The sequence below is a fragment of the Xiphophorus maculatus genome, chromosome 24 (assembly GCF_002775205.1).
Source record: "Xiphophorus maculatus strain JP 163 A chromosome 24, X_maculatus-5.0-male, whole genome shotgun sequence".
NCBI classification, from domain to species: Eukaryota; Metazoa; Chordata; class Actinopteri; order Cyprinodontiformes; family Poeciliidae; genus Xiphophorus; species Xiphophorus maculatus.
This window is the reverse complement of record NC_036466.1, coordinates 5,457,857-5,483,815: the sequence shown is the minus strand read 5'-3', so window position 1 is coordinate 5,483,815 and position 25,959 is coordinate 5,457,857. Positions and strand designations below refer to the sequence as shown.

The window sequence follows — 25,959 nt, the reverse complement described above, 5'->3', positions numbered from 1 at the left end:
AGGATGTTAACTGGTTGGTTGTTTTCCTGTTTTAGGTCCTAGCCAGTGGTGATGGTGGTGAACTTTGGACGATGGACTGGCAGAGGAGGAGCTTAATGGTGAATACTGAGCGGTGAGAAAAGCGAACATCTTACCGCTATCCTTTATTTTGATTCCTATAAATGAGTGGTGCCCAAAGTGGGTCCTCGAGGGCCGGGGTCCTGCATGTTTTAGTCCCTTGTTTAATGCACCTGGATCAAATGATGGCTCATTAGAAGACCTAAGAAGAACATTGACATGTTGAAAAGGTTGTTACTACCACCCAGGAGAGAACTAGAACATGCAGGATGCCGGCCCTCGAGGACCCACTTTGGGCACCCCTGCTGTAAATTATAAATTATCAGTTTGCTGTGAACATGTGAAAACAAAGTCAAATTTCTTGTTTGTGAACACAGTTTTGACCTTTAAAGATTATGTTTTCTCTCTTGTCTGATGAATGCCAGAACCTATCATCTTTCGTTTCCCAATAGATTACTGGCTACATTATTAATAGCTATGAGGATGTTGCTGGTTACAAGTTCTCTTTCTTCTGACTTTGCTTTGCTAACCCTGACTCCTGCATCCTGAGAATAAGTAACAAAAGGAGCAGATATGAATGTATCCATTGTCTTCATGGGTCTCCAGTTCGACACAGGACATGAAGACGTATCTTTAGTCTCCGTCTTTGATATTTCTCTCCTTTTTGAACTTTACTTATTCCTCCTCTTAATGTTCTGACTGTAACTTTTTTTTAAAGAAACCTTTGTTAATGAAGAACCTTTCTGTTCATCACAGCTGATGCGAGACTGCGAGCGACGCGGTTTGACGTAACACACATCAAATATCTGATTTATTGTTGTTATTCAGAGCTGTGTGATTAGATTAACAGTTTTTTAAGAGCTCTGGTTGGCTGCTCACAGCAAGACAGAGGAGCACGATTGGACGATTGGTTTGTCTGAAGGGTTTGCGGGGAGTCTTTGACTTATGTTCGGACGAGTTGGACTGGACCAGTGGAAAAATATCTGATCTATTTATAAAGGCCCATTTAACTGAAATGGGTCATCTGTGGCCTGCACAAGAACACAGTCCGCATGTCGACCTCCATGACGAATACGTTTGTTGACATAATGTCACAGATTGTCCCAAAGATGTTCCTTTATGCTTTTATTTTCACATCCATTATTCCTATAGTCTGCTTGGACCTTTTTCTTGAACTTTTTCCATATTTTGGCTCATTGCAACCACAAACCCCCACATATTTTAATGGGACTTTAGCAGGTGGTTTGTGTTTCACTGTGATGTCGAACAAAAACAACTTCTTGTTTTCAAATGTGAAAGCAAACACCTGAAAAGTGTGGCACGCAGTTGTATTCCACCCCATTCACACCCTTTAATCAAATCCAAAGCAACCAGTTTCCTTCACCAGTCACTTTATTTACTTTATACCCAGTTTGCAGTTTTCAAGAAACCATATAAGGGACACAGCAAATATGCAAATGTTAAATTTTATAATCTGAAGTACTTGTTGTAAAGCAAAGCTACTTTTACTTTATTCATAATCTGATGTTAAGATGCTCTCAGGTAGGAGATATTTTGCTTTTTTCTGCTTTAATATTATTGTAAAGTTAATAATTCAGTAGTTTCACAGACATGAAGAGGAGTTGATGTTTTTAAATAACACAGGCCGGTAAATAAAAGTGGGTTCATGTCGTCGCTTTAAGTGTTTTTTCACATTAAACTTTCTAACTATAGTGAGAGAAAATGAAGTAGCGCTCCACAACACCGAGAAACCAACACACTGACGCAAAGTGCCGACCCAAAGCAGTCAGTGGGTCGTTGACTTTCACAGGCTGTTAAAAGTCTGATTTAAGCGCACCTGAAATTAAACGCGGAGCCTTACAGGATGTTTCACAGAAAACTTTGATGGATTTTTTATTTTGATTTTTTTTTTCTTGCTGCCACACACAGTCACCACTTCAGAGCAAGTTTCTGCTCTGTGCTACACTTAATTTCTAATCCGGATTATTGTTTTGAACGTCTTAACTGCATGCAGAGGTGGTAAAACAGCGCCACCCTGAGGAGAACAATATGAACTGTGTTGGTGTTTAAGGTGAAGTCAACTTTTTGCTGCTTTTTTTGGTTTTCTGTTAAATGTATCTTTATGTTAAGTTATAATATGATGTGTCATTTACTGTGAGAACCTCACCATGGTTCTCTCACTCTTATGATCACACTTTACTCAGAACAAAATGGTGCAATGACAGTCTAACACTAATATGCATGAGTCAAAGTAGTAGTATGTATTTTTGCACATTTAATATTTGACAAAATAGCAACAAAATAATCATATTTGTCAATGGTTATTAATGGGTGGCTTCATTTTGCTTGAAGAAGATGCGCTCTCTCAAATTTCATCCAAAAATAACAATGACTCCATTTTTCTTAGAATCATCGTTTAGAAACTTGGAAGAGTTTCAGCAAACAAAAGGGTTGGTCAATTCACGAATTAACAGCAATGAGTTAAAAAAACGAAGCAAAAAAGAAAGAAAAAAGATTGAAGGAGGGTAGCACAGCCTTTTGTCAGCAGACGTTTCCAGGACGGTCCAAATTTGGACTTCCTTTGTGAAATCGCACCATTTACATCGAACAGAATAGAAATGGAAATGTTCTTAATGTCCCTCAATGGGGGAATAAATAAATCTAATGGATTTGAATCAAGCTAAACAGAGACGTTATTGTCCGTCATGCATAATGAGGCTGGAAAAGAAAAAAGAAAAAAGAGGAAAAACAAAGAGAAAATGAAAGGTTTTATGAGTTAAATGTGTAACCAAGACGACGGGAAACCAGGAAACACAAGCCTCTGAAACCACAAGGAGAATCCTACTTCATCAAAACAATTGAACTCGTGTGAAACTGAAGCTCATGAAGAACCGAAACATTAAAAAAAAAAACTAACATTTTATGTAGAAACGAACATGTACTTATTATTATTGGATACTTATTATCCTCTCAAAACATCTTAGTTGACTTCCAACAGCAACTTGTTGCGCTTCAGCTCAAACCCTGTGTCGCACTAAAGGCACAACAAATTACTTTATTATTTTTTTTTTTTTTTACTTTAACTCATAAAAAGGTTGAAAATCATGCGTCCATCAGCTCAGCCCCACTTTCTGTTGGATCGTCACTTAAAACCTCGAGAAAACACGTCGACGTTTGCGGCGGCAATGTGGCAAAATGCGCGAACTTCGAAAGGAAAGCCACGCAAGGCCGTGTGTTTTTATTTTTAGTTTTATGGGGTTTGTTTTTTACAGATCAACACAGATAGGAAAAACAGGCTTCACATCTGATGGCCTGGTTTAAGCCGTGAAACCACAAGCAGATCATTTCTAGCTGGGTCTTGCAAGGGTGTGAAAAGTCTCCCTTCACAATGGGACACAACAAGTCACAGTTTGCAACCACTCCAACTATGAGATATAAGGCGGGTAAAGTCCCTGTAATTAAATTTTTATCTGAATATTGTATTTTTTTTAGACTTTATTGTACATTTTGGTCAACTTTAATAAATTCTAGTATTAAAATAAATCTTGCTTTGCTCTGCTTCATTTTAAGGTCTAAAACGTTCATGTTGATGCCTAATAAAATATGCTTGTTGATGATGTTTTCCTCTTTAAGACACCAGAGGAAGTGTGCACTGTAAAAAAGAGAGAGAGAGAGAGAGAGAGACAAGAAACGAGCATCACAGCACGCAGCACGCGTAAAGCGGCAAGACAGGAAATAACCTCAATGTTGGAAAGTTCTGCTCAAAGCGATGAGGAGGATGAAGACGATGGCCTCCCTGCTGAGCGTCTGTGTGTTTCTGCTCTGCTGCTCCGCCGCCGCCGTCGCCTCCCCAGGTATGAAATGTTGGACTTTGTAATGAGAATTGAAAGAAGCGGATCAGATGATGTGCGATTGCGTTTTTATTTGTCTAACTTCACGTTTTTATCTGCAGATCTTTGCTCTGACGCGCCTCCAAAGCAGGACCTATTTTTCAAATTCGGCTCAGCGAACAGAACTGAACTGTAGCTTTTAAACAAGGAATCGTTGAATATAGGCAACATTTTACAGAAAAACAAAAACTCTGATTTTTTTTTTTCTTTTATTTGAACAATTGTTTAATCAAACGCTTTCAGTTCACAAACCTGAATAGGACGTTTCCTGTGAGTTGATGTGGTCTCCAGGTGTTGAGATCAAAAGAGTTATTATTTTTTCTTCTCAATTTATTTCAAGACTGTCATAATTCTGATGGTTTTACGTGTATATTTAAGCTTTCATGTGAATTTTGATCCCTGGCAGTGCAACAGACTCATCTTTTTCTTAAATAAAAAAAAATCAAAAGTTTTTTGTGGGGGAAATAAATGAAAACATGATCAATAATTTCACATTTTTTTCCTCCTTTACTGTCTTTCATATTTTACTGAGACGCACACAAATCAGATAGGATGCAAATTTGAAACCAGAACTGTGCGGCGACGTCAATGCATAAGATTCCACCCCCATATGAGAACTTTAGACTTTTAACTCAGAGCATTTGAATCTTCCTCAGGCGAAGACCGGCTTTTGTTGAATCTCACATATCTCTTTTCGTCTTCAGCGTGAACTTTTTACAATTTCATCCACTTTGGAAAACAGGAACAATTCAAAGGCCTTCTGTAAATAAGAGTGTTATGCCCGTGTGAAAATGCTCTGAGTTTGAGCGTAGGCGGAGAACATTGCAGATGTGAAAGAGTCAAAGTCGATTGCAGAAAGTTTGCGTTGGTCTTTAAATGTCATTTCTAACACATTTCTCTTTACACTATAATTCTTACTTTGCTGAGTTCACACTCGATGCCAGGAATGTAACATTTTGGTGTTGAACTAAACACAGAACTGATGTTTCTGATCACATTAAAGAAACGATTTCCTGTTATTGAGTTTTAACTGTGTCACATCAGCTGCTTGGATGTGATTTCTACTAGAGTCAATGAAGGGGAGGACAGTTGGATCATATCAGCATTTTGTTTTCCGGAGCTGGTCGACTGTGATGTGATTGAAACCTGTTTTTACTTTCGTTGCTCTTTCTGGCTTAAAGGTTGCAGCCATTTTGTTGCAACAAGCTAAAGCGTCACTGTTTCTCTGATATAAACTGAAGTCTACTGATGAACTGACTGCTGTTTCTCTGATCCAAAGGTTGTGACCAGTTTGCTGCAGTGGGTGGAAACTTCAATGTTCCTCTGGGATACAAACTGGGATCTACTGAGAATCTGAGGTGGAAGTTTAAGGGCAACCTAATATTTTATAAAAGACCAGACAAATTAATTAGTGGTAAAAATGAAGATATTAATGATAATGGATCCCTCAAACTGACAAATCTGAAGAAGGACCAAGCAGGACTTTACACCAGTGAGGTTTTTAATAGCAATGGAAAAGAACTGGCCTCAAAGAGCACAAATTTATGTGTACTGGGTAGGTACAAAATTGGTTGCATATTCCTCAGTGAGTCATCCATAACCTCTATTGCTCTTTTTCATTGTCTAGCTATTAAAGGACTGTAACTTCTCGTCGGCTCATGTTACTCTGGTTCCTGAAGCTGTCAGACTGTATTATTTTTACGAGGTCACTGTTATTAATGTCTCGTGTTCGAACCCACACAGACCCCGTGAAGAAGCCCACATTAAATGTAGCCTGTCTGGCCTCACAGGTCGTCTTTACCTGCAGTCATGATCCGGTAAGGACAAATATTTTGGTCTATTATTTATCCAAAAAAAACCAAAATGGAGTTCTTTCAGGTCTTTTTTTTTACATAACCTTAGAGAGCTTTAATAATCCAATCAGATATTAATAGAAAATAACTATCCACAATGCAGTAACTAGAACATCTTGAGGCATTTTTGCAATTTCATGTTTGCAAGGGACGAGAAAAATGAACTAATAGATTAAAATACAAATAACATATTTTCCTGATTGTTATTCTTCATGACTTTCCAATTTTATATATTTATATATACATTTTTTTACATTTTCATTATTCTTTTTATCAGCAACCTGATGGTACAAAACAATATGACGCCATACATTACAAATGGCTCCAGGATGGCAAAATGATCAGCAATGCAACAGAAATCTCTATGACAAGAAAAGTTGCAGAAACTAAAAACCTGCTCATTTCCTGTGAAGTTGGCAACAAAGTCAGTTCTGAAACAAGTGACTCTTTGACTCACACCTGCATTGGTAAGAACATCACAGCCAGTCGTCGCTGCTACATCTATGAGAAACTAGTAACACGTTATTTTGAAATAAATTAAACATGAATTAATCTTGATCCATCAAAGCTAATTTGATTTCCCTATTCGTTGTTGTGAAATGAAGTTAATAAAGAACTACAGAGGTTTTGACATGCAGAACATCAGAAGCTCGCTGTATTGATTGTCATAATTTTATTTTTTTTATCAATCTAAAATGTTTTTTAATCTAATTACATTAGAACCTGTGAAAAAGCCTGAAATAAATGCATCATGTAAAGATTCAGAGGTCGTCTTTACCTGCCTTGCAGCTCAGGTGAGATTTTATTTTACTTCATTTTTTTGCTAATAGCAACCTTGGGGTCTTCTTGTGTAACTTTAGAAGCTTTTGTTCGGCCTCAAATTCTCAGGAATCATCTGTGATGTAAATTAACATTTTCCAATACTGAAGAGCAACCCCACGGACGCAGAAATCTGCTTTTACATTCTGAAGTTGTTTCTTCTCATTTAATTCCAGTTGCCGTTATCCTGAAATGTTTTCTTCTGTTTTCCCTGAACCTAACCCGACTCCTGATGGTCTCTTAACCGCGTTTCGACCTCGTCCTCCTGCAGCAGCCCGACGACGCGCAGTACAAGTGGCTCCAGGACGGCGACGTCGTCGTCAACGAAACAAAAATGTCTCTGACCATAAACTCTGCGGAAAGCAAAAACATGAATTTCTCCTGCCAAGTTTACAACCAGGCCAGTTCTGAAAAAAGTGTCTCTTTCAGTCATCGCTGTGTTGTCTCTAGTAAGTATATACAGCATCTATTACACTATAAATGTAGAATGTGGCTCAGCTAATAGCTTTTTCTACATCTATAAATTGGAATAGTCACAATAATAAACCATATGTTATATTAAAATAAAGTGTGTGTCTAATTTTATGCTGTGATTTTTTATTTAAGCTTTCCTGGGCCTCCCAGAGGAGATCTTTGGAGTTAGCATCTGGATCGTTATTGCTGGTGGAGCAGGTCTGTTTCACCGAAACACACTCAAATGAACCTCAGCAGAAGAAAATCTGTATAAAACATATATTTTTATACATGCCTCTCTGATTATTTTGTGTATGTGTGTGTGTTTTCATCCTTTTTAGGTCTTTTAATTCTGATCATCATCATCATCATTTTGTGTTGTGTTCAGTGTAAGAAGAAAAGAGGGAAGAACGGTAAAGTGTTTAGTCCACTTCTATTTTAGTTGTTTGAATTAAAAGTTAAAACTCTCTCAATTAATGCAGATTTCTTAAAATCAGCTTAAGCTCATTTGATTAATCCACCATCATCCACTGCTTCCCATTAATTTCTGACATTAAATCTCTGGAGTACCCCAAGGCTTGCTGCTCGGCCCACTTTTATTGTTTGCTCTCAGTAATTGCAAAATTAAACAAAAAAATATAAAATTTTGCATTTTTGTTCAGACTTTTGACAGGAAATTTTACAATGTAACAATTTCAACCATTAGGTCTTTTTCTTTTTAAAACTATGGCTAATTGGTATTTCAAAAAGGTTACAATAAGTTGAACCAACAACAAATCAAAAGCCTGTTTAGTCTTAAGACTAAAAATAAAGTTAATAATATAAAAATGCATAAAGTTTGTGGGAGTTCAATCACAGTAAAACATATTAGAAAATAAAATATAGGTTTAAATTCATGAAACCAAATGTTGCAAGTACATATTTGCCTCACTGAATGGTTATTCTTGAAAATCCTGGCTAACCATTATGTCTACCTTCTGGTTTGATCAATAAAAGTTGATCAAATCATTAATATTCATTGTGTCAGAGCTAGAAAATAAAAACTCTGCTCTACTTCACACTTAAGTTTTAATTTTTACATATCCTTCCTCTGTGACCGCTGATTAACGTCTGCTGCTGTTTTCTGAACAGATGAGGCGGAGCTTGAGTACCGAGCAGGACAGTCTTCATCGCCAGCCTATTGCACTCATTGATCACCCTCCTCTTCATCACCATCATCACCTGCAGCAGCTGGGCGGAGCCTCTGCTGAAGCTGCAGCTCTTTACAAACATTTCCCTAATATTTTATGGAGTTGCTTTTTATTTTGTATGACTTGAGTCGAACACTTCCTGTAGTTTGCTGAACGTTTGACCCATTTCTCCTGACAGAGCTGGTGAAACACTCACTAATTCAAAGATAACTTTTCTTATTTTTCTGGCATTTAGCGAAGTGGAAAGTTTTTTTTTTTACGACATATATGTTAATATCTGGGTTCAAACTATGCATATGTTTATATATACTGTATATTCTGTGAGGACCCCAGCTTCTTTAGCAGACAGAGTCCTAACATTTTTGTGTTATGAATATTTTTAATTCATTGAAGGCTGTGTTATAAGATTCTGTGGATTCTCTTTTACCATTTTTAGCTGCAAGCTTTGATCATCAAACTTAATGTGAATAATCACGTTGTGTGTATGTCCCTCCATGTAAAATACTCCGTTTTTATTCTTAATTATTCAAACTAGTTTCACAACGATGACGAATTGAGGTCTCTGTGTTGTTGTCTTGTGTCGCAATAAATAAAACCAAAAGTAAACTTGCAATTCCTTTAAATGTTGTTGAAAATCCTACAACTGATTGCATTTAATAAACATATGACAGTGCTGCCATTTTGATAGGAGCAGCTAGAGAGCAGCAACGTCTGCCTCAGTTAAGAAAATGTTTTGAAAGTTCAGAAATATTGAGAAACAGAGAGCCAGTGCTGACTAGGAGGTTTAGGTTCTGGATAAATAACATGATTTTCCATGAAAAGCAGAAGCAGAACTCTGGAGAGTTGCTACTGAAATGGAGAAAAAAAATGTTGTTTGCAGTGTTTTTTCTGACCAATCTGATATTTTACATAACAGGATTATCAGAGATCCTTCCTCCCTGCAGCTGACGATACTGTAACCATCACCACTCCTGTAAAACTCTGTAAGTTGTTTACATCTTTGACATTATTAGCAGGTTTATATATATATATATATATATATATATATATATATATATATATATATATATATATATATATATATATGATGTATATATCATCTCGGAAATAGCCTGGTTACTTTTGCACCAATTTCTTTGTCACTTGCACATTTCAGATGATCAGTTTTCAGGCATGAAAACCACAAAACTTTTCACCTGAGAACATTTCTGCTTTTTTTTCCGATGTTTATTTGACAATTAAATTGGTTTTTCTTTTCCAAAACCTTAATCGAGCAGAAACCTCTAAGTTGTTGACGAGGAGGATTATTGAAATGTTTTTTTTGTTTGTTTGTTTTAATCTTTTGCACCAAGGGAAGAATTTATGTCAACCCACAGGAAGTAGTTAGAAACATGTAATGGAAATAGACCTAAGGTCGTGTTTTGAAGTGTTACCAGCTTTTCCAGCAAGTTCTGAGTGCAGATTGAATGTAGTTGCAAATAAACAGACTTACTTTTCTGGCAATTTTATTTTGTTGAGAAGTTGATCTCATTATTTACGCTGTTGGACTGTAAGTTTTGTGCTGCTCTGTGTGTTCTTACTGCATCAAATTGTGGCTTTGAGTTCCACTTCCGCTCAAAATCAAGAGCTCGTGGATATTAATGGTTGCAACAGGAAATGTTCTTGATGATGGCAAGTTGTTCTTTTCAGTGAGGAAGATGGCATCGGACTCTGTGCTGTGTGTGTTTCTGCTCTGCTGCTCCGCCGTCGCCTCCCAAGGTACCGATTTGATTGTTGATTCTATATGTTGCATGACTTTGTGTTTTTGTGTTTGTTATGATGTAAAGCACTTTGAAATGCTGAAAAAGTGCTATACAAATAAAATTTGATTGATTGGTTGATTGATTAGTGGTAGACTGTTAGGTGAGGCGCCATCTATAAAATGTCCATCTTCTCTTAACCCTGCTCTTCTTCTGCTGTTTTATTTTTCTTTGTGATCCAAAGATTGTGACCAGTTTGTTGCAGTGGGTGGAAACTTCAATGTTCCTCTAGCTAGGATACCAACTAAAACCTACTGACAGTCTGAAGTGGAAGCTAAATGGCAGCATAATATTTTATAAAAGACCAGAAAGGCTAATTGTTGAGAAAGAAAGTGACGTTAATGCAGACGGATCCCTTAGACTGATAAACCTGAAGGAGAACCAAGCAGGACTTTATACCTCTGATGTTTTAGATGAAAATGGAAAAGTTCTGGTCCTGAAAAGCACAAAACTATGTCTACTGGGTAGGTACAACATGTGTTCCAGTTTCAGCTGTGAGTTTTTCTCACATTCTGAAACGGATCAAATGTAGTCTGAAAACAAACTGAATTTTTCTTTTAAAACGGGCGAGCTTGAATGTATGTTAATGGGATGCACATCCAGTCATTTAAAAAAAAATAAAATAAAAAAGCTCAAGCATCGTCTCTTTCCAGCTTAGTAAACTGTGAGGTGATTGTTGTCTGTTGTCCATAAAGTCTCCATCTTCTCTGAACCCTGCTCTTCTTCTGCTTCCTCTTCTTTCTCATCCAAAGGTTGTGACTTGTACGCTGCAACGGGTCGAAGCATCAATGTTCGTCTGGGATACAAACTGAAATCTGACGATTCTCTGAAGTGGAAGTTTAAAGACCAAACAATATTTCATAAAAAATCGTCATATATAATTGCCGGTAAACCTTCTGACATTGATGAAGAGGGATCCCTCAAACTGACTAATCTGAAGAAGGACCAAGAAGGAGTTTACGCCCCTGAGGTTTCGAATAGCAATGGAAAAGCACAGAAAACGATGACAACACACTTATGTATACGAGGTAAGTACAAAATATTGCATGTGTTTTTTTATAGTTCGCCAAACATTACTGTTCATATTGAAAGCCCCTCATGGATCTTCTTTTTAATTTCCTCGTTGAAGATGTCAAAATATTACCAATTAAGTTGATGTCAGCTTATGAAACTGTGAGTTTATTGTTTTAATCCACTGGAGGAGCTTAAACATGTGCAGAAATTCAGCAGATAATATCTTTCATATTCCCTCAGTGACGTCTGGTATCCTTTGTTCTCAGATCCTGTGAAGAAGCCTAAAGTAAATGCAACCTGTCAGGATGGAAACGTGAGGTTTCACTGCTTTCTTGGTCAAGTAAGTATTTATTGTCACATCTTTTTAACCAAAATACCATAAGAGTCATAATTAGTTTGTTAAACCAGTTATTTCCGTCTCATGTGGCCCTGTCAAAGTAAAAGTCACAGTAAATCATTGCGATGTGATACAGTTTGGCCCTACCGAGGTTGAGGTAATTGGTCCTGAACAGTTTGTAGTAACCATAGCACAATGGGCGCCATAATTTGTTTCTAAACAGTCTTTATTTTTCTTGTCCCTATTTCTATTTACTTTAGCAACCTACGGACGCAAAGTATGAATGGCTTCTGAACGGAACCAAGATGGAGGAAAGTAATTTGAGTTTTGAGATAAAAGCGGCAGAAAATGAAGCTCACCAGTTTGTTTGTAAAGTCTTCAACGAAGCCAGTTCTGAAACCAGTGAGCCTGTTGCTAATAATTGCGCTAAAATAGGTCAGTATTTATGTTGTGGTCATCATGGCTAAAAGCTGCACAACATGCTTCAGCTAGTAACTGCTGTCTAAAACAGGATGGAATAGCAATGAGTAAAGTTAATTGTTTTTGGCTATTTATTGTTTTTTAAAGGTTTCCCAGATGAACAGTGTGGAAAATTTTTCTGGGTTTTTAATGGATATAGAGTTGGTATGTTTTTAAATTGACATAAATACATGAAATACACTAAAATGTCCATAAATCTTGAACATTTTTAATAACAGTCGTGCTATAATGTTTCTAGTTTTTGTTCTTCTGCTGACCATCACCGCTACTGTTTGCTGTGTCTGGGCTAAAAGGAAAAGGAAGACGCGACTGAAGGGTAATGTGTTATTTCATTTTATTGATCAGTTGTTCAGAATAAGAACTTTGCAGATTAAAGAACAGCTGCAATTATATTTAAGATCTACAAAGAAATAAATTACAATCAGAACGAGTGTTTGTCCTCTGACTTCCTGTCAGGTTTAAAATAATGTCTTCACTGAGGCTACTTCACAAATAACTAGCTAAATATTTGGCTTTGAGTCCTAATTTCTGCCTGTCTTTAATCACTGAACAGACGATGTTGAGCTCCCTTTGCAGCGGACCGATCCCGAGCAGCCATTATCATCGCCATCTTCCTCCTCTTCCTAACCATCCTCCTCCTCATCACCACCAGCCATGAGCCAAACAATATTTCTGTACGCTCAGCCGGTGCTGGACAAAGATCTGTACATTAGTGAAAGCCTTTCTCCTTTTCGTAGAGGCAAGTTAAGACTCTCAGACAAATAATTTTGTCCTTGTGGGATTGAAACGAGCAATGAAATGTAATGAATGATAATAAAAGTAAATAAAAATACTTGGTGTCACATAAATGTAGACCTGGGGGCCTTTTGTGTCACTTCCTTTCAAAACTAGCAATTTCACTGACAATAGAGATGTGAGCTGTTGCAGGAAATGAGCTCAACGAGGGAAAGTTCTTCTTTTTGGTCAAATGTGACGGTGAAGACCAAGACAATGGCGTCGCTCTCTGTCGTCGCTGTGTGTTTGCTCTGCTGCGCCGCTGTCGCCTCGCAAGGTACCAGTCTGCTATTAAAATCACTTTTTAATGTTGCTGCAGGTTGATTTTAAGGAGATGTGGCTTTTCTAGAGTCACACAACCTCTGTGTTCTGCATTCCTCATCTCCAGCTGCACATATTTGTTCAAATTTAATGTCAACAGGATTTCATTCAGCTGTTGAAAACGGGAAGCTCTAGAAAACGGTCCGACTCAGTTGACCTCCTGGAAGTTTCTGGGAAGTTAAACTCATGGAAAGCGGTGAATCAGAAGGACGCGTATCCAAATCTACGGGCAAATTGTTTATTTATTTTCATAATTCAGATGGCCTGTGGGTATTTTTACATTTATTTTGTCATGACAAAACCAGGAACAAGTTTTGCCGGTGGGTGTTTTGAGTTACTTATAGATTCTAAAATAATGTCAAACACATAGCAGTAAATAATAATAATAATATTAATGTTAATATTAGTGAGCAAACAGGCTTCAAAGTTTGTCTTTTTACCCAGTGAACTAACAGGGGAGTGTTTTTTTTGTTTTGTTTTGCTTTTTTTTTTTTACCATTTTCTTTGTTTCTGCCATGGTGACTTGTTCCATTTACTACCACATTGACTTTTACATGCTTTATTAAACTTTATTGCTGGACTTTGAGATGATTGTCTGCCATCTAGTGTCCATTTTCAAACAATCCTTCTCTTCTTTAGCTTTTTTTTTTTCTTTCTCTTTTTCTGATCCAAAGGTTGTGACCAGTTTGCTGCAGTGGGTGGAAACTTCAATGTTCCTCTAGGATACCAACTAAAACCTACCGATACTCTGAAGTGGAAGCTAAATGGCAACATAATATTTTATAAAAGATCAGTAAGGCTAGTTGTTGGGAAAAATGCTGATATTAATGATGATGGATCCCTCAAACTGACAAATCTGAAGCTGGACCAAGCAGGACTTTACACCTTTGAGGTTTTTGATCAAAATGGAAGACCTCAGACCACAAGGAACACAAATTTATGTGTGCTGGGTAGGTACAACAATATTTCTACACAGCTTCCTGAACATCTATTCACATTTGAAATCTTGCGCTTGATTTATTCTTATTTTTTCTCTATTTCCTCACTGTTGTTGTCCAAATGGTAAATATTAAGTTCTCTGAAAACGTTAAAACTGTGACGTCAAGCTGTCGATCCACCATTAGATCTTAAACACGTGCAGAATATCAGCATATTTCCTTAATATCATCATGTATTTGATCTAATTGAACTTTCTCAGATCCTGTGAAGAAACCTGAAGTCAAAGCAACATGTCAGGATGAAAATGTGATCTTTCATTGTGTTTCCGGGGCGGTAAGAACTTGGTTTTACATCTTTTTAACTAATAACCACAAGACAGTTCCTAGAACGACTAGTCACATTCTTTATTCCTAAACATTTCAAGTACCTTGCTGTTTAGCTGTACTTAAAATCAGCGTCTCACATGGCCGTGTGGAAGTAAAGACCACAGGAAATTATTTAAATGCCAGACAAACATGTCATCGACTGATTTTCACCCTGGTTTCCGTTATGAGCAGCGTTTTCATTTCCCTGCAGCAGCCTGCTGATGCCGAGCTCGAGTGGCTTCAGGACGGTGAGGAGGCGAAGGGAAACAGACGGTCGTTTGAAACGAGAGCAGAGGAAACCAAAGGAGCCCAATTTGTTTGCAAAGTGTCCAACAAAGTCAGTTCTGAAAGCAGTGAGCCTGTCGTTCATATCTGTGCAAAGACGGGTAGGTTTGTCGTTTTCACCATGGCTAATAGCTGCTGTTTGACAATGTGTAGCTAATAATACCTAAAATAAGATGGAATAAGCATAAGTTCCCCTCAAATTGTGTGGCTCGAGGTAAAAATTGAAAAGTTTTTCACATGTATTGTTTTTAAAGGATATCCAGATGGAATAAATATCTGGATTTTAACTGGTGCCAGAGTGGGTATGTTTGTAGATTTCTATTAAGTTTTAGTTTATTCTGATATGTTTCAGAATAAACTATACTGTATATATATATACATACGTCATATATATTTTTGGTAGTACAATCTCTTAGTGTTTTTTTCCCCGTCATTTTTCCAGGTTTCATTGTTGTGCTGACCGTCCTTGTCTCCGTTTGTTTTGTCCGAGTTGAAAAGAAGATGACGATGGGACTGAAGGGTGATGTGTTTTTTTGTTGGGTTTTTTTTTCTCATTTTTAAAAAATCGGTTGTTGAAAGTAAGAACTTCCTGGAAAATATATTAGAGACCTGTTTAAATACCACTATCGACAGTTCTCCGTAAATGACCAGATCAAAACTTTTGGGGCACCTCAAGGCTCGATGTTGGGCCTACTTCTATTTCTACTTTTATGTTCGAACCTGCATTGATTAATCTGGCCATTGCCTTCGTATGCTTTTACTCTCAATTCAAATCGCATGTCACAGATCAGTCTGGGCTTTCTTCCATTGACTTGGATTCCCTTCAGTAGAATTTTGACCGGGCCTATCAGCAAACAGAACAAGTAGTTGACAATGATGTCAATTTTCTGCACTGTTTTAGAAAAAAAAAGGTCAAATTGTTTAGCTAACGTAAATTATGCAGCCAAGGAGCAAACTGAATATGTTTTTTTTATTTATTATTATGTAGAACGCGTTGCTGTTTGCTCAGTTTTATTCAGCTTTGCATCCTAATTTTTGTCTCGTTTTTCATCTCTCAGCTGATGGGGAGGAGCTTCCTATGCAGCGGATCGATACAGAGCAACACAGTCATCATCCTAATTTTTCTTCTCTTCAACCTCACCACCTCCAGTCATGAGCCAATTTTTGTATTTCTTTTTACATACATATTTTTTTCCTGTCTTTGATTTGACGAATAAAATTTCTGCAAAACTCAAAACAGACTTTGTGTCGCCAGCCGTCTTAAGTTTTTTTTTACCCCTCCATGGGGTGTTTTGTGGGCTCTAGTGTCCCTTATATGACAGTAGGCTGACAGGAAACGGGGAAGGAGAGGGGGGAAGACATGCGGCAAATGTCGTCGGGTCCGGGAGTCGAACCCGCGACGGCCGCGTCAAGGACTCAAGGCCTCTAAATGTGGGTCTCGCTAACCGCTACGCCACCACGGCACGCCCCGAGCCGTCTTATGTTTTAGCAACTACAATTCTGAAACATTAAATCTCATTGAAGTTTGTGATCTTGACTGATTTGAAAACCTTTTCTAGAGTTTTAACCAGGCATTTTTGTCACTTTGATTGTAGAAAAATAAAATATGCTTCTGTGAATTGTTTATTCTTTAGTGAAGATGCTATGTGGATGCTTTGAGAGTAAATGTAACAATAAAGTAATATTTCAATTGATTTTTTTGGGGACGATTTTATGATGTAAAGCACTTCGAACTTCCTTGTTGCTGAAATCTGCTGCACACATAAACTTGACTGACTGATAGATTGAAAACAACAAATATAAAAAAGGTAAATAAAAATAAAAAAGGGCCCCAGTTCCCTACAGACTAGTCCTGGTTAATTGTGAACCTTCTGCTTCTTCCCCTGTTTAATCTAGTGAAAGCAGTCAGGGTGTACTTACTTTCCAACCTGAACTGTTTCCCTTTCTTGCCTCATCTTGGTTGACTACATAGGGACAATGTAAAATCTGTTGAGTTTTACACTTTTGACACGAGATCAAACACAGGAAAGACCATAATATTTTTATATTAATAGCAGGTTAGTTTACAACCGTGCAATGCATTAACATGTGACGCGTTTTTTCCGAACCGCCCTTGAAGCAACTTGATGACTAATTAACGCCAATATATCGTCAAGTTTATTAATAAGAACAGGCTACTAATTTTGTCAACCATGTTCAAAAGTGGGTAGTACTGGTTACATTTACTTGAGTAAAAGTAGTTTTACTGCACTGCACTTTTTTGTTGCACTTGAGTAACTATTTATACTCTCACTTGATCGATTTTTTAAAGAAATTGACTTTATACATGTCACTGTTTATATCCTTATTGTGAGCTTCGTATCAATAAACGTGGCTATTTTATTTGAACGGCTACATAAAGGTTTGTTTATGGTTTTAATACCAGAGTAAAAAGGTTGAAATGCTTTACTGGGAGGTTTGGCAAGTAACTTTCAACCTGCAAGATAAAAAATAATCTACTGTATCTTAACTGTGTGGCCATAAATAAGGAAGTTTCTTAAAAAAAAAATGTTGATGCCAATCTTAGTTCTGAGAGCTCAGAACACCAAAGGAGCTTTAATAGCTTTAAATAAGATCTTGAGGTCAGCAACACCTACAGGCCTCTTTCTGAGCTGCTTTTTTTTTTGATGGTCGCAGCTCAAATGATCTCATTATAGTAGGGAAATAATTATATTTAGTCAACGACACGCGCCTCCTCTGTTGTTCTGAAAATGACATTTTCTACTCGCCCGCCGCCTTTGTTCTCGCTGCGTTGCAAGTAGACCGGCGGGGGCCTCTTGGATCACTTCCTTTCAAAACCAAGAGCTCTGCGCGCTCGACGTGAGCGATACGAGCCGCTGTGACAGGAAATAACCTCGATGATGGAAAGTTCTTCTTTTCAGCCAAGTGTGAGGAGGACGACGATGAAGATGGCATCGGTTTCTGTCGTCTCGGCGTTTCTGCTCTGCTGCTCCGCCGTCGCCTCCCAAGGTACTGAACTAATAAAGAAATCAGTTTTCACTGTTGGAAGGGGAGGATTTAGCATTTGCTTTGAGGATAATGTTTAATTCCAGCAGTTTGTGGAATTCTAGATCTTTAACCTCTTTGGTTTTCATGCTTCCTGAAGCAGATATTTGCTCTTTTTCGTGTCTAAAACACAGATGGATTCACTTGTCATGTTTTCCTCTGGTTTTGTTTAGGTTTTCAAGGAAAAAGATGAAACTTTTATACAAAATTTACTGCCTTGGAATGATAGTAAACTCATTTCTCAAAGAAAAACTTTTATCCCTCAATTGATGCTGGTCGATTAAATGATTTCTATTCTGATTTCTTTCACAATTGAGCTTTTATTGAACAATGTTGTATCTTTAGAGGCTGGAGAAGAAAACATAGAAATCCAAATTTGTTTGTTTTCCCATTTCTGTTCTTCCCTCTGCTTTTTTTTTGGTTTTGATTTGGGTTTTTTTTTATATATATATACTGTATATAAAAATCAGTTGGCTTGGAGTTAAAAGTGAAAACATTGCGAGAATCAGAGTTAGGGGAAGAGAGCGATAGCCGACAGAAAAGGTTCCTGCTGGTGGTGGCGTCGGTCTGAAATGAGGTTACAGCGGACAAACAGGAAGACGTGCAAAAGCAGAAATGTTGAGGTGATCCTGCAGAATTATGGTTTATAATATACCAATTATGTGCAAACATTAAAGAGTTCAGGTTTAAAGTAAAAGTTAAAAAAACTCTAAATATAACAGATCTTATAAAACCACAATTTTAACATTATTTGTGATCCATTTTGGGTTCAACTAGGGTTGAACAATGTGTTAAACTGCAGAAAGAGCAATATTTCTTTCAATATGATATTTAATGCATGCAAATTTTGCATTGCATTAATATGTTTTTATAGATTGGAAAGATTTTTAATTTTTTTCTCTTTTGAACTCGAGGCTCAAAACTTCACATGTCTTCGGTGGTCGAGACGCTAACAGTCGCAAAGTGAGATGAAGGCCAAGAGTCCGGAAATGTGGCAAACTCAGAACAGCATCACAGGAGAGACTTCCTGGTGTTTGTTTGCTAAATTAAAGCAAATAAAAATAAAAATAAAAAGATTTTATAATTCAGTGTTGATCAAATCTATCAGTTTAATCTACAGTTGAAACCAGATATTTAAGTCCACCTGATAAAACGACACAAACACATTTTTTCCTCATTGCTCGACGTTTCGGTCAGCGTCAGGAACGACTGTCTTTTGAATGTTTCGGACTTCCTGCCACGAGTTTCTCCCAGTAGTTTGTTGGAGTTCTGGCTCATTCATCGTGACAGAACTGCTGGAGTCCATTTTGTAGGCCTCTTCACCCCGCCCACACACACACACACACACACACCTTCAGATCTTCACACAACCTCTCCATTAGACTCAGATCATGGCTTCATGGTGGCCACACCAAAACATTTATTTTGTTGACCTTTAGCCACTTTTAGCCGTTTTGGCTGTAAATTGAGGTTTATCGTCCATTTGTAAATCCAAACCGTGGCTAAGATTTTACTTGTTGTTGTCTTTTCATTTTGTTTCCATATTTCTACATAATTTTCTTTCCCCATGATGTCATCTGTTTTATAAAGTGCATCAGTTCCTCCTGCTGCTGCTGCTGCTGCTGCTGCCACCCCCATAGTTCTCACTTTGTTTCCTGACATTTAGAAAACAGAAATAATTTTCATGATTGTGTCTCAGCAAAAAACAAGAGAAATTTGGTCTGATTCAACGTCAGTGAGGGGAGTGGAAGTTTGTGTGTATTTGTATTCAGAGTTCCTAAGTATCTACTGAGTAACGTGACGTGTTTCACGGAGAAAAGTGGGCTGGATCTTCTAGCTGAGCTGTTGCTCCTCTAAAGGTCATGGATTTCATAACTTTGCTTCTTCTCACTCTGGTTTGAAACTGAAACAAAGCGTCCGGCGTCCACCGTCTTCTGGAGCTCAGTTGGAGGTTTCCCTCCAGGTTCTGTTTAGCTGCCGTCTCGTCTTGGTGCTACGAGGAAAAGAAGTTCTCCTTTCCTCGGGACGTCACGTCGTGTTCAGATTTCTCTTATTTCTCACACTTTAAATAGCTGGAAGGATTCAGAGATTGTGAGATCTGAGGTTAGAAGCACGACTGTTTTGGTTACAGCTGGGGAGGGTTGTGGTTTTTAATGAAATATCCAGAGATCAGTTGGTCAGAGGTTCCTGCTGCTTTGCACAATTTAGCTTTAATTTTTATTCTTCTGGTCTAACAAGTCATAAGGACAGCTTGCCGCAAGGAGGAACCGTGATCTTATTTTATGCAGCTTCTTATAATCATACCGAGAGATTTTATACGAAACGGTGACTCAGGAAATGGTTTATTCACTGCGGGTTAAACTTCACAGAGATCGAAACTCGTTCAAAGTCATTATATAATTGCGTACCATCTCTGTTCTTTACAACTTTTTTCACGACTGAAAAAAAAAGTTTCCATCCACCAGAGGAACTTTATTTTTAATATTAAGCCAGCAAAATGACGCCGCAGCGGGCAGGATCCAGCTGCCCAACAGCGAAGGGAGTTCAGGCTCGACTTTAAAGTCAGAGAACCGTGTGGGAGTGTGTGCCACTCAGTTTCTGTGGTCAGGGCCGAGAAAACAGGATGCAACACTCACCTCATCCAACAGCGACGTGACGCTGAAACAAAAGATTCAACGCAGAAAGCTGCAGAGTTTCACTTTGACTCGAGGGCTTTGAATCCCAGGTAAACATCAAATGAAGGTAGTGCAAGAAATATTGGTGGAGCTCCATCTTCTGCATACTGTGCATCAGTAAAGTATTCACACCTCCAGAACCTTTTTTTGTTTAAATCGGGAAAGCTTGAATGTATGTTAACGGGATGCACATCCAGTCATTTAAAAAATAAAAATAAAAAAGCTCAAGCAACGTCTCTTTCCAGCTTAGTAAACTGTGAGGTGATTGTTGTCTGTTGTCCATAAAGTCTCCATCTTCTCTGAACCCTGCTCTTCTTCTGCTTCCTTTTCTTTCTCATCCAAAGGTTGTGACTTGTACGCTGCAACGGGTCGAAGCATCAATGTTCGTCTGGGATACAAACTGAAATCTGACGATTCTCTGAAGTGGAAGTTTAAAGACCAAACAATATTTCATAAAAAATCGTCACATATAATTGCCGGTAAAACTTCTGACATTGATGAAGATGGATCCCTCAAACTGACTAATCTGAAGAAGGACCAAGAAGGAGTTTACACCCCTGAGGTTCACAATAACAATGGAAAAGCACAGAAAACGGTGACAACACACTTATGTATACGAGGTAAGTACAAAATATTGCATGTGTTTTTTATAGTTCGCCAAACATTACTGTTCATATTTGAAAGCCCCTCATGGATCTTCTTTTTAATTTCCTCGTTGAAGATGTCAAAATATTAACAATTAAGTTGATGTCCGCTTATGAAACTGTGAGTTTATTGTTTTGATCCACTGGAGGAGCTTAAACGTGTGCAGAAATTCAGCAGATAATATCTTTTATATTTAATATATCTTTCATATTCCCTCAGTGACGTCTGGTATTCTTTATTCTCAGATCCTGTGAAGAAGCCTGCAGTGGAAGCAAAATGTGATGATAAAAACGTGATCTTTCAATGCATTCCTGATAAGGTAAGTTCTCGTTTTGCCTCTTTATAAAAACCCAAAAAGACTAAATGCTGACTCTGATGTTTTTCTAAAGTTCTTATTCACATGTATTCCTCCAGTTTTTCAATCATAAATGATCTGATAAACCAGATCTTTCCTTCTCATATGACCCTGTCAAAGTGAAAGCAGCAGAATATCATTACGATATGATACATTTTGATCCTTTGAGATTTGCGTTAACATGTAAAAAGAAATAATTTTAGATTGTTCTGAACAGTCCCACTCTATTTGTCTTCTGTTTTTCTTGAACTTTCCAATCAGACTTTGATTCTCATTTCTCTTCAGGCATCCAAGCATGTTATCAAAAAGTACGAATGGCTTCGGAACAATGTCCAGACGAAGACAACGGTTCTGACTTTTAAGTTGACAGCCGCAGAAACTAAAAACATCAAATTTGCTTGCAACATTTCCAATGAAGTCAGTTTTGAAATCAGCGAGCCTGTCACTCATAATTGTGCTAAAATAGGTAAGTATGTTTTGGTGACCATGGCTTAAAGCTCAATGTGCTCCAGCTAATAACTGCTACCTAAAACAAAGTGAAGTACAGATTTTTCTCACTACAAGTTGTGTAGATTAGAAGTGCTCAGTAGTAAATAATGTCTATAGAAAACATGTATGCTAATCATCAGAAAAACATACATATTTTTCCTTCTTTGTTTTTGAAGGTATCCCAGGTCTCCCAGAAGAAGTGTTAGGAATAAATATCTGGGTTTTTGTAGGTGGAGGAGGAGGTACGTTTTCACATTCCTTTGACATAAGGACATGTTTTTGACCATTTACTGCACTACATTGTAGAGATGCTGCACCTCATGTGAAGATATGTACAAGCTGAATTCATATTCATTTAATTACTTATTAAATAATTACATTGTTTTCGTCGAAGCAGGATAATGCTACGCTGAGAAATACTAAAATATATAGTCTTTAAATGCAAAATCTCATCAATTCGTACAGGAGGAAAATCTTTTTTTTTTTTTTTCTTGCTTTGTTTGTTCGTTGAACCATTTCTGTGTTGAAAAATGTAGCATGACTGAAAGGGAACATGTAGATAATTCATGCTACAAGTGATTTTGTTGAATGTTTTTCTACAGTTATTCTTGACTGAAACAACCTAACCGAATTGTTTGACGTTTTCAATCTTACACCACTGACCAAATTTCTTATCATCTTCATCAGGTATCGTTATATTGCTGATCATCACTGTCATTCTTTGCTGCGTCCGAACTAAGCGGACAAGGAAACTACGCCTGAAGGGTAATGTACTTAACACAATTGACTCAAAAGATTAGCATTCTTATCATTAAAGGTTGATGGAAGCAGCTGTAACTAACCCATAATGACCTGAAAAACACCAACACACACACAACTCTTCTTGGGTTATGTGATTAAATCTTCTGGAGAACCCCAAGGCCCACTGTCCGGGCCAAATATTTTACCGTCAAATTCTTTGTGCTATTTGTAAAACATGAACATGTTTCTTTTGCTTACAACAAATCCAGTTTTACACAAAATAACTAAAATATTTGAGTTTTGTTTATTGACTTACAGCAATATAATCAGCCAGTACAGTGAAAGCTAACTTTTCATATTTGATTGGGAGACAAAAAAAGTTGCATGAATATGAAAAAGTCAAACAAGTTTCCTGACCATCGAAACTATGGCCCAGTTAATTTTATGCATAAATTTGATTTCTTTTTTTTTTATCATTATTATTAGTAAGTCTCATTGAGATTCTTCTGTATATATTCTTTGAACAGATGAGGAGGAGCTCCGTTTGGAGTGGACCAACACCAGTCACCATCCCAATCATCCGCCTCTTCCTAACCATCCTCCTCCTCATCATCCCAACCGTCACCATCATCAGCAGCACCAGCACCAGCACCACCACCAGCAGCAGCAGCAGCAGCAGCAGCAGCAGCAGCAAGAGCAGCAACAGGCACCGGGCAACACCGGCCCTCGACAGAGCCGCACCAAGCAAAACCGCCAACCTCGAGCCCGAGCCCCTGAACCCAACAGCCAACCTCAGCCCAGCCCCCGAAGAACCGGGCAGGTAGGAGCCGCTTGGTTCCCTCAGGGCTCTAGTTGACTGGATTGTTAAGATTCAGTTTTTACTGGACATTGCAAACAGAAAATATTTCAGTGCTCGATCTGAGCTTGTGTGTCTTCAACTTGTGTATTTTTTTTTGGTCTGACCTTTTGGTTTTCACTTCCTTTAGGCACAGAAACCTGCCAGTGACGCCGATGACGAGCAGCCTCCTCCTCTTCCTCAGCCCAGGAAGAAAGGAAACAAACCTCAACTAGATTAAAAATCATCTGAGATAAAGTTAGACACAGAAGTTTTATTCCTCCTGATTTTCTGGGCTGCTCCACTTTAATGTTTATTTTTTTGTGTGTGTGTGTGTGTGTAGGTGTGTGTGGGTGTGTGTTTGTGTGCGTGTGTGTGTGGGTGGTGGGTGTGTGTGTGTGTTCAAACTAAAAAAACTTCAGCCCGTGCAGATTAACAAACTACAACCTGCGATATCGTTGAAAAGCTTTAACGCTGAACTCAAACTAAACATGTTCAAACTCTTTCTGACTTCTGTTAAAATGTCACTTTTGATATTTTCTATAGATGATAAATCAAGTTGAGTATCAAGTTTCCCATATATTGATGGGAACTTCCGGTCAGCTGGCTGAAAGACAGCCAGCTGTTCCTCGACAAACTTTACTGTTTCACTTCAAGGCACTTATGAAATAAGAGTTAAATACTTATCTAGTTAGTTTTTAATTATTCAGCAATTTCCTACAGTTAGTGCTGTTTTCATACAACAGCTAGCATGTAAAGCAATGACTCATCGAGACTAAAAATGTCCTTTCAATGTGTGGTTACTAAGACCACACATTGCCAAGCATCAGTATTCTCTCATTAATGAGAAAATACCGAGATAGATGCACCGAAAGACAAACTTAAATCTCTGAGCCTTCGATTTCAGAACTTGATCTGAAATTGATCAAATTCAGTCTTGAATTTGAAAACAAGCCCAGTTTGGATTGATCTGACTGAAAAATAACGCTGATGGGATTTTCTTTTTACATAATTAAAATCTGTGTGGCTGATCATGTCGTTTTTGTTTGTTTTGTTTAAATGTTTCAAAGCCAGGAGAATCTCATGCCGGCCTATATCTATGTATATTTTTAACTTTTTTTATTTTCTAAGCGAAAATGAAAACAGAACTTGCTAGGCACAGATTGAAGTGGGAGATGTATTCTGTGGACACATGTTTCAGTTGCTGCATCAAACTATTTGAGAGTTTCTTTGTATGTGTGTAAAAAAAAAAGAAATGTTGTCATGTAACTAATGAATTCTGTTTACTTTAAGACAAACTCCTCTCAGTCCAAAAAATACTAACACGGAGCGCATCGTGTGTTTAATTTGCAAATGGTGGTCAACAGTAGAGATAGGCGGCTAAAATCACTCAATGGTATGTGAAAATTTGGAAGTGTCAACTTTTAAAAAAACAAAAAAAACAAAACCCTTTATCATTTTTTCTCTTTTTTTTTTTACCATATATTCTAGGAAAGCAAATGTTGCATTTGAAAACTTGCGATGCGTTTCTTGTTTCGAGGAAATTGTTCTGGGATGCCTGGAGGATCCAGGTTATTGGTGCGCTTCCATTTAGCCAACTATCTAACTTTAGTTTAACTTTGTCTTTGTCTGCTTCTGTTTTCTATTTAAATGTCGCTTGTGGTGCACATTAAGGTACGTTAAGGTTGTTCCGAATTTTCCCAAGTGATTATCTGATGATAAAGGCAAGTGACCTTTCTTGTATTTTTGTTATATACAAAAAACAAAAGGATCTCAACCTCCATTATTTATCTTTATTGTCTTTGTTCCATCATTGCAATGCTGTAATGTTTTGTTCTATTTGTAATTTTAAAAGTACAAAAATAAATAAAAAAATATGTAGCATGGTAGCAACTGCGATTTGACCTTTATTCAGACCGACATTTTCACCTTTGCAAGCGGCTTCATTTTTCACATTGAGTGTGCAACCCGGTGATGTCTGCATCTTTCACCATATCCTGTGCATTTTTGCTGAAAATGTGTTTGTGGTTTGCTGCTCTGTGTGCGCCGAGCGCAAGATCGCTATCGTGCTTTTGTGTCGACGTGGAGATGCTTTCTTGCAGTGGGAGCAATCGTTTTGACCGCCATTCATATTGTGGGTTGTGTTTTTTTTTTTCTTTTCCCCCCTCATTAGTCTTTGCATTCTGATTACCGGTGAGACTCAACGGGATCTGGTCACTTGGAAGGAGTTAGTCACATTTTGTGCGTCGGGCTAAAATGCTGCAACACCCTGCATCTCAACACCCACACTCAAACAATGTTTAATCGTGTTCACACTTTTCAACAAAAAAAAAAAAAAACAGAAATAGCATCTTAAAAGGCTGCGGTATCCACAGTTTGCATGTCGCTATAGAGAAACAATTAAGTGTGTCTGCCCCCAAAAAGATCAATGCAATTGTTTTCTATAAGTTAGCCACTGTTTCTTTGACATTTCTCAACCTTTTTGAAGATAATTTAGATGTTTCTACGCTTATCTAAAGATAAGATAAGGTTCTGTGCTGGAGGACGGTGGTTTTCTTTGTTTTAAAAACATCATTTGAATACCTAACCGCCGTTAGC

General features: G+C 37.7%; 2 protein-coding genes across 8 annotated transcripts; both read left to right on the top strand.

Annotated features, from left to right (window-relative positions):
- Positions 1 to 33: 33 nt before the first annotated feature.
- On the top strand, positions 34 to 15,817 carry LOC111607678. Of its 7 annotated transcripts, XM_023329924.1 has the most exons (23): positions 36 to 112; positions 3,691 to 3,911; positions 5,227 to 5,502; positions 5,691 to 5,764; positions 6,078 to 6,267; positions 6,521 to 6,594; positions 6,891 to 7,068; positions 7,226 to 7,291; positions 7,414 to 7,485; positions 8,204 to 9,245; positions 9,952 to 10,020; positions 10,814 to 11,089; positions 11,342 to 11,415; positions 11,673 to 11,847; positions 11,980 to 12,036; positions 12,131 to 12,208; positions 12,446 to 12,943; positions 13,662 to 13,937; positions 14,186 to 14,259; positions 14,503 to 14,677; positions 14,831 to 14,878; positions 15,019 to 15,096; positions 15,635 to 15,817. In XM_023329924.1, the coding sequence occupies exons 2-10, from the start codon at positions 3,827 to 3,829 to the stop codon at positions 8,263 to 8,265; spliced, it is 1,077 nt and encodes a 358-aa protein (XP_023185692.1). In that variant the 5' UTR covers positions 36 to 112; positions 3,691 to 3,826; the 3' UTR covers positions 8,266 to 9,245; positions 9,952 to 10,020; positions 10,814 to 11,089; positions 11,342 to 11,415; positions 11,673 to 11,847; positions 11,980 to 12,036; positions 12,131 to 12,208; positions 12,446 to 12,943; positions 13,662 to 13,937; positions 14,186 to 14,259; positions 14,503 to 14,677; positions 14,831 to 14,878; positions 15,019 to 15,096; positions 15,635 to 15,817. The 7 variants fall into 7 exon arrangements, with proteins under 7 accessions (XP_023185694.1, XP_023185692.1, XP_023185693.1 ...); XM_023329925.1 differs by lacking the exon at positions 14,831 to 14,878; XM_023329922.1 differs by having other exon boundaries at positions 14,831 to 15,096.
- Positions 15,818 to 17,421: 1,604 nt separating this feature from the next.
- LOC111607677 lies at positions 17,422 to 25,250 on the top strand. The gene is made up of 8 exons (XM_023329919.1): positions 17,422 to 17,585; positions 20,641 to 20,916; positions 21,187 to 21,260; positions 21,582 to 21,762; positions 21,962 to 22,027; positions 22,473 to 22,550; positions 23,054 to 23,346; positions 23,513 to 25,250. Exons 1-8 carry the CDS (start codon positions 17,474 to 17,476, stop codon positions 23,600 to 23,602), a joined length of 1,170 nt encoding a protein of 389 aa, XP_023185687.1. The 5' UTR covers positions 17,422 to 17,473; the 3' UTR covers positions 23,603 to 25,250.
- The last annotated feature ends 709 nt before the right edge of the window (positions 25,251 to 25,959 follow it).

Excerpts from the sequence above, each read along its gene's own strand:
- LOC111607678 (XM_023329923.1), top strand. The coding sequence starts at position 3,827 with ATGAGGAGGATGAAGACGATGGCCTCCCTGCTGAGCGTCTGTGTGTTT. Across the intron at positions 7,292-7,413 it reads CGTTATTGCTGGTGGAGCAG|GTCTTTTAATTCTGATCATC; the intron begins GTCTGTTTCACC and ends CATCCTTTTTAG. Across the intron at positions 7,486-8,203 it reads GAAGAAAAGAGGGAAGAACG|ATGAGGCGGAGCTTGAGTAC; the intron begins GTAAAGTGTTTA and ends TTTTCTGAACAG.
- LOC111607677 (XM_023329919.1), top strand. The coding sequence starts at position 17,474 with ATGATGGAAAGTTCTTCTTTTCAGCCAAGTGTGAGGAGGACGACGATG. Across the intron at positions 21,763-21,961 it reads TCATAATTGTGCTAAAATAG|GTATCCCAGGTCTCCCAGAA; the intron begins GTAAGTATGTTT and ends TTGTTTTTGAAG. Across the intron at positions 23,347-23,512 it reads GCCCCCGAAGAACCGGGCAG|GCACAGAAACCTGCCAGTGA; the intron begins GTAGGAGCCGCT and ends CACTTCCTTTAG.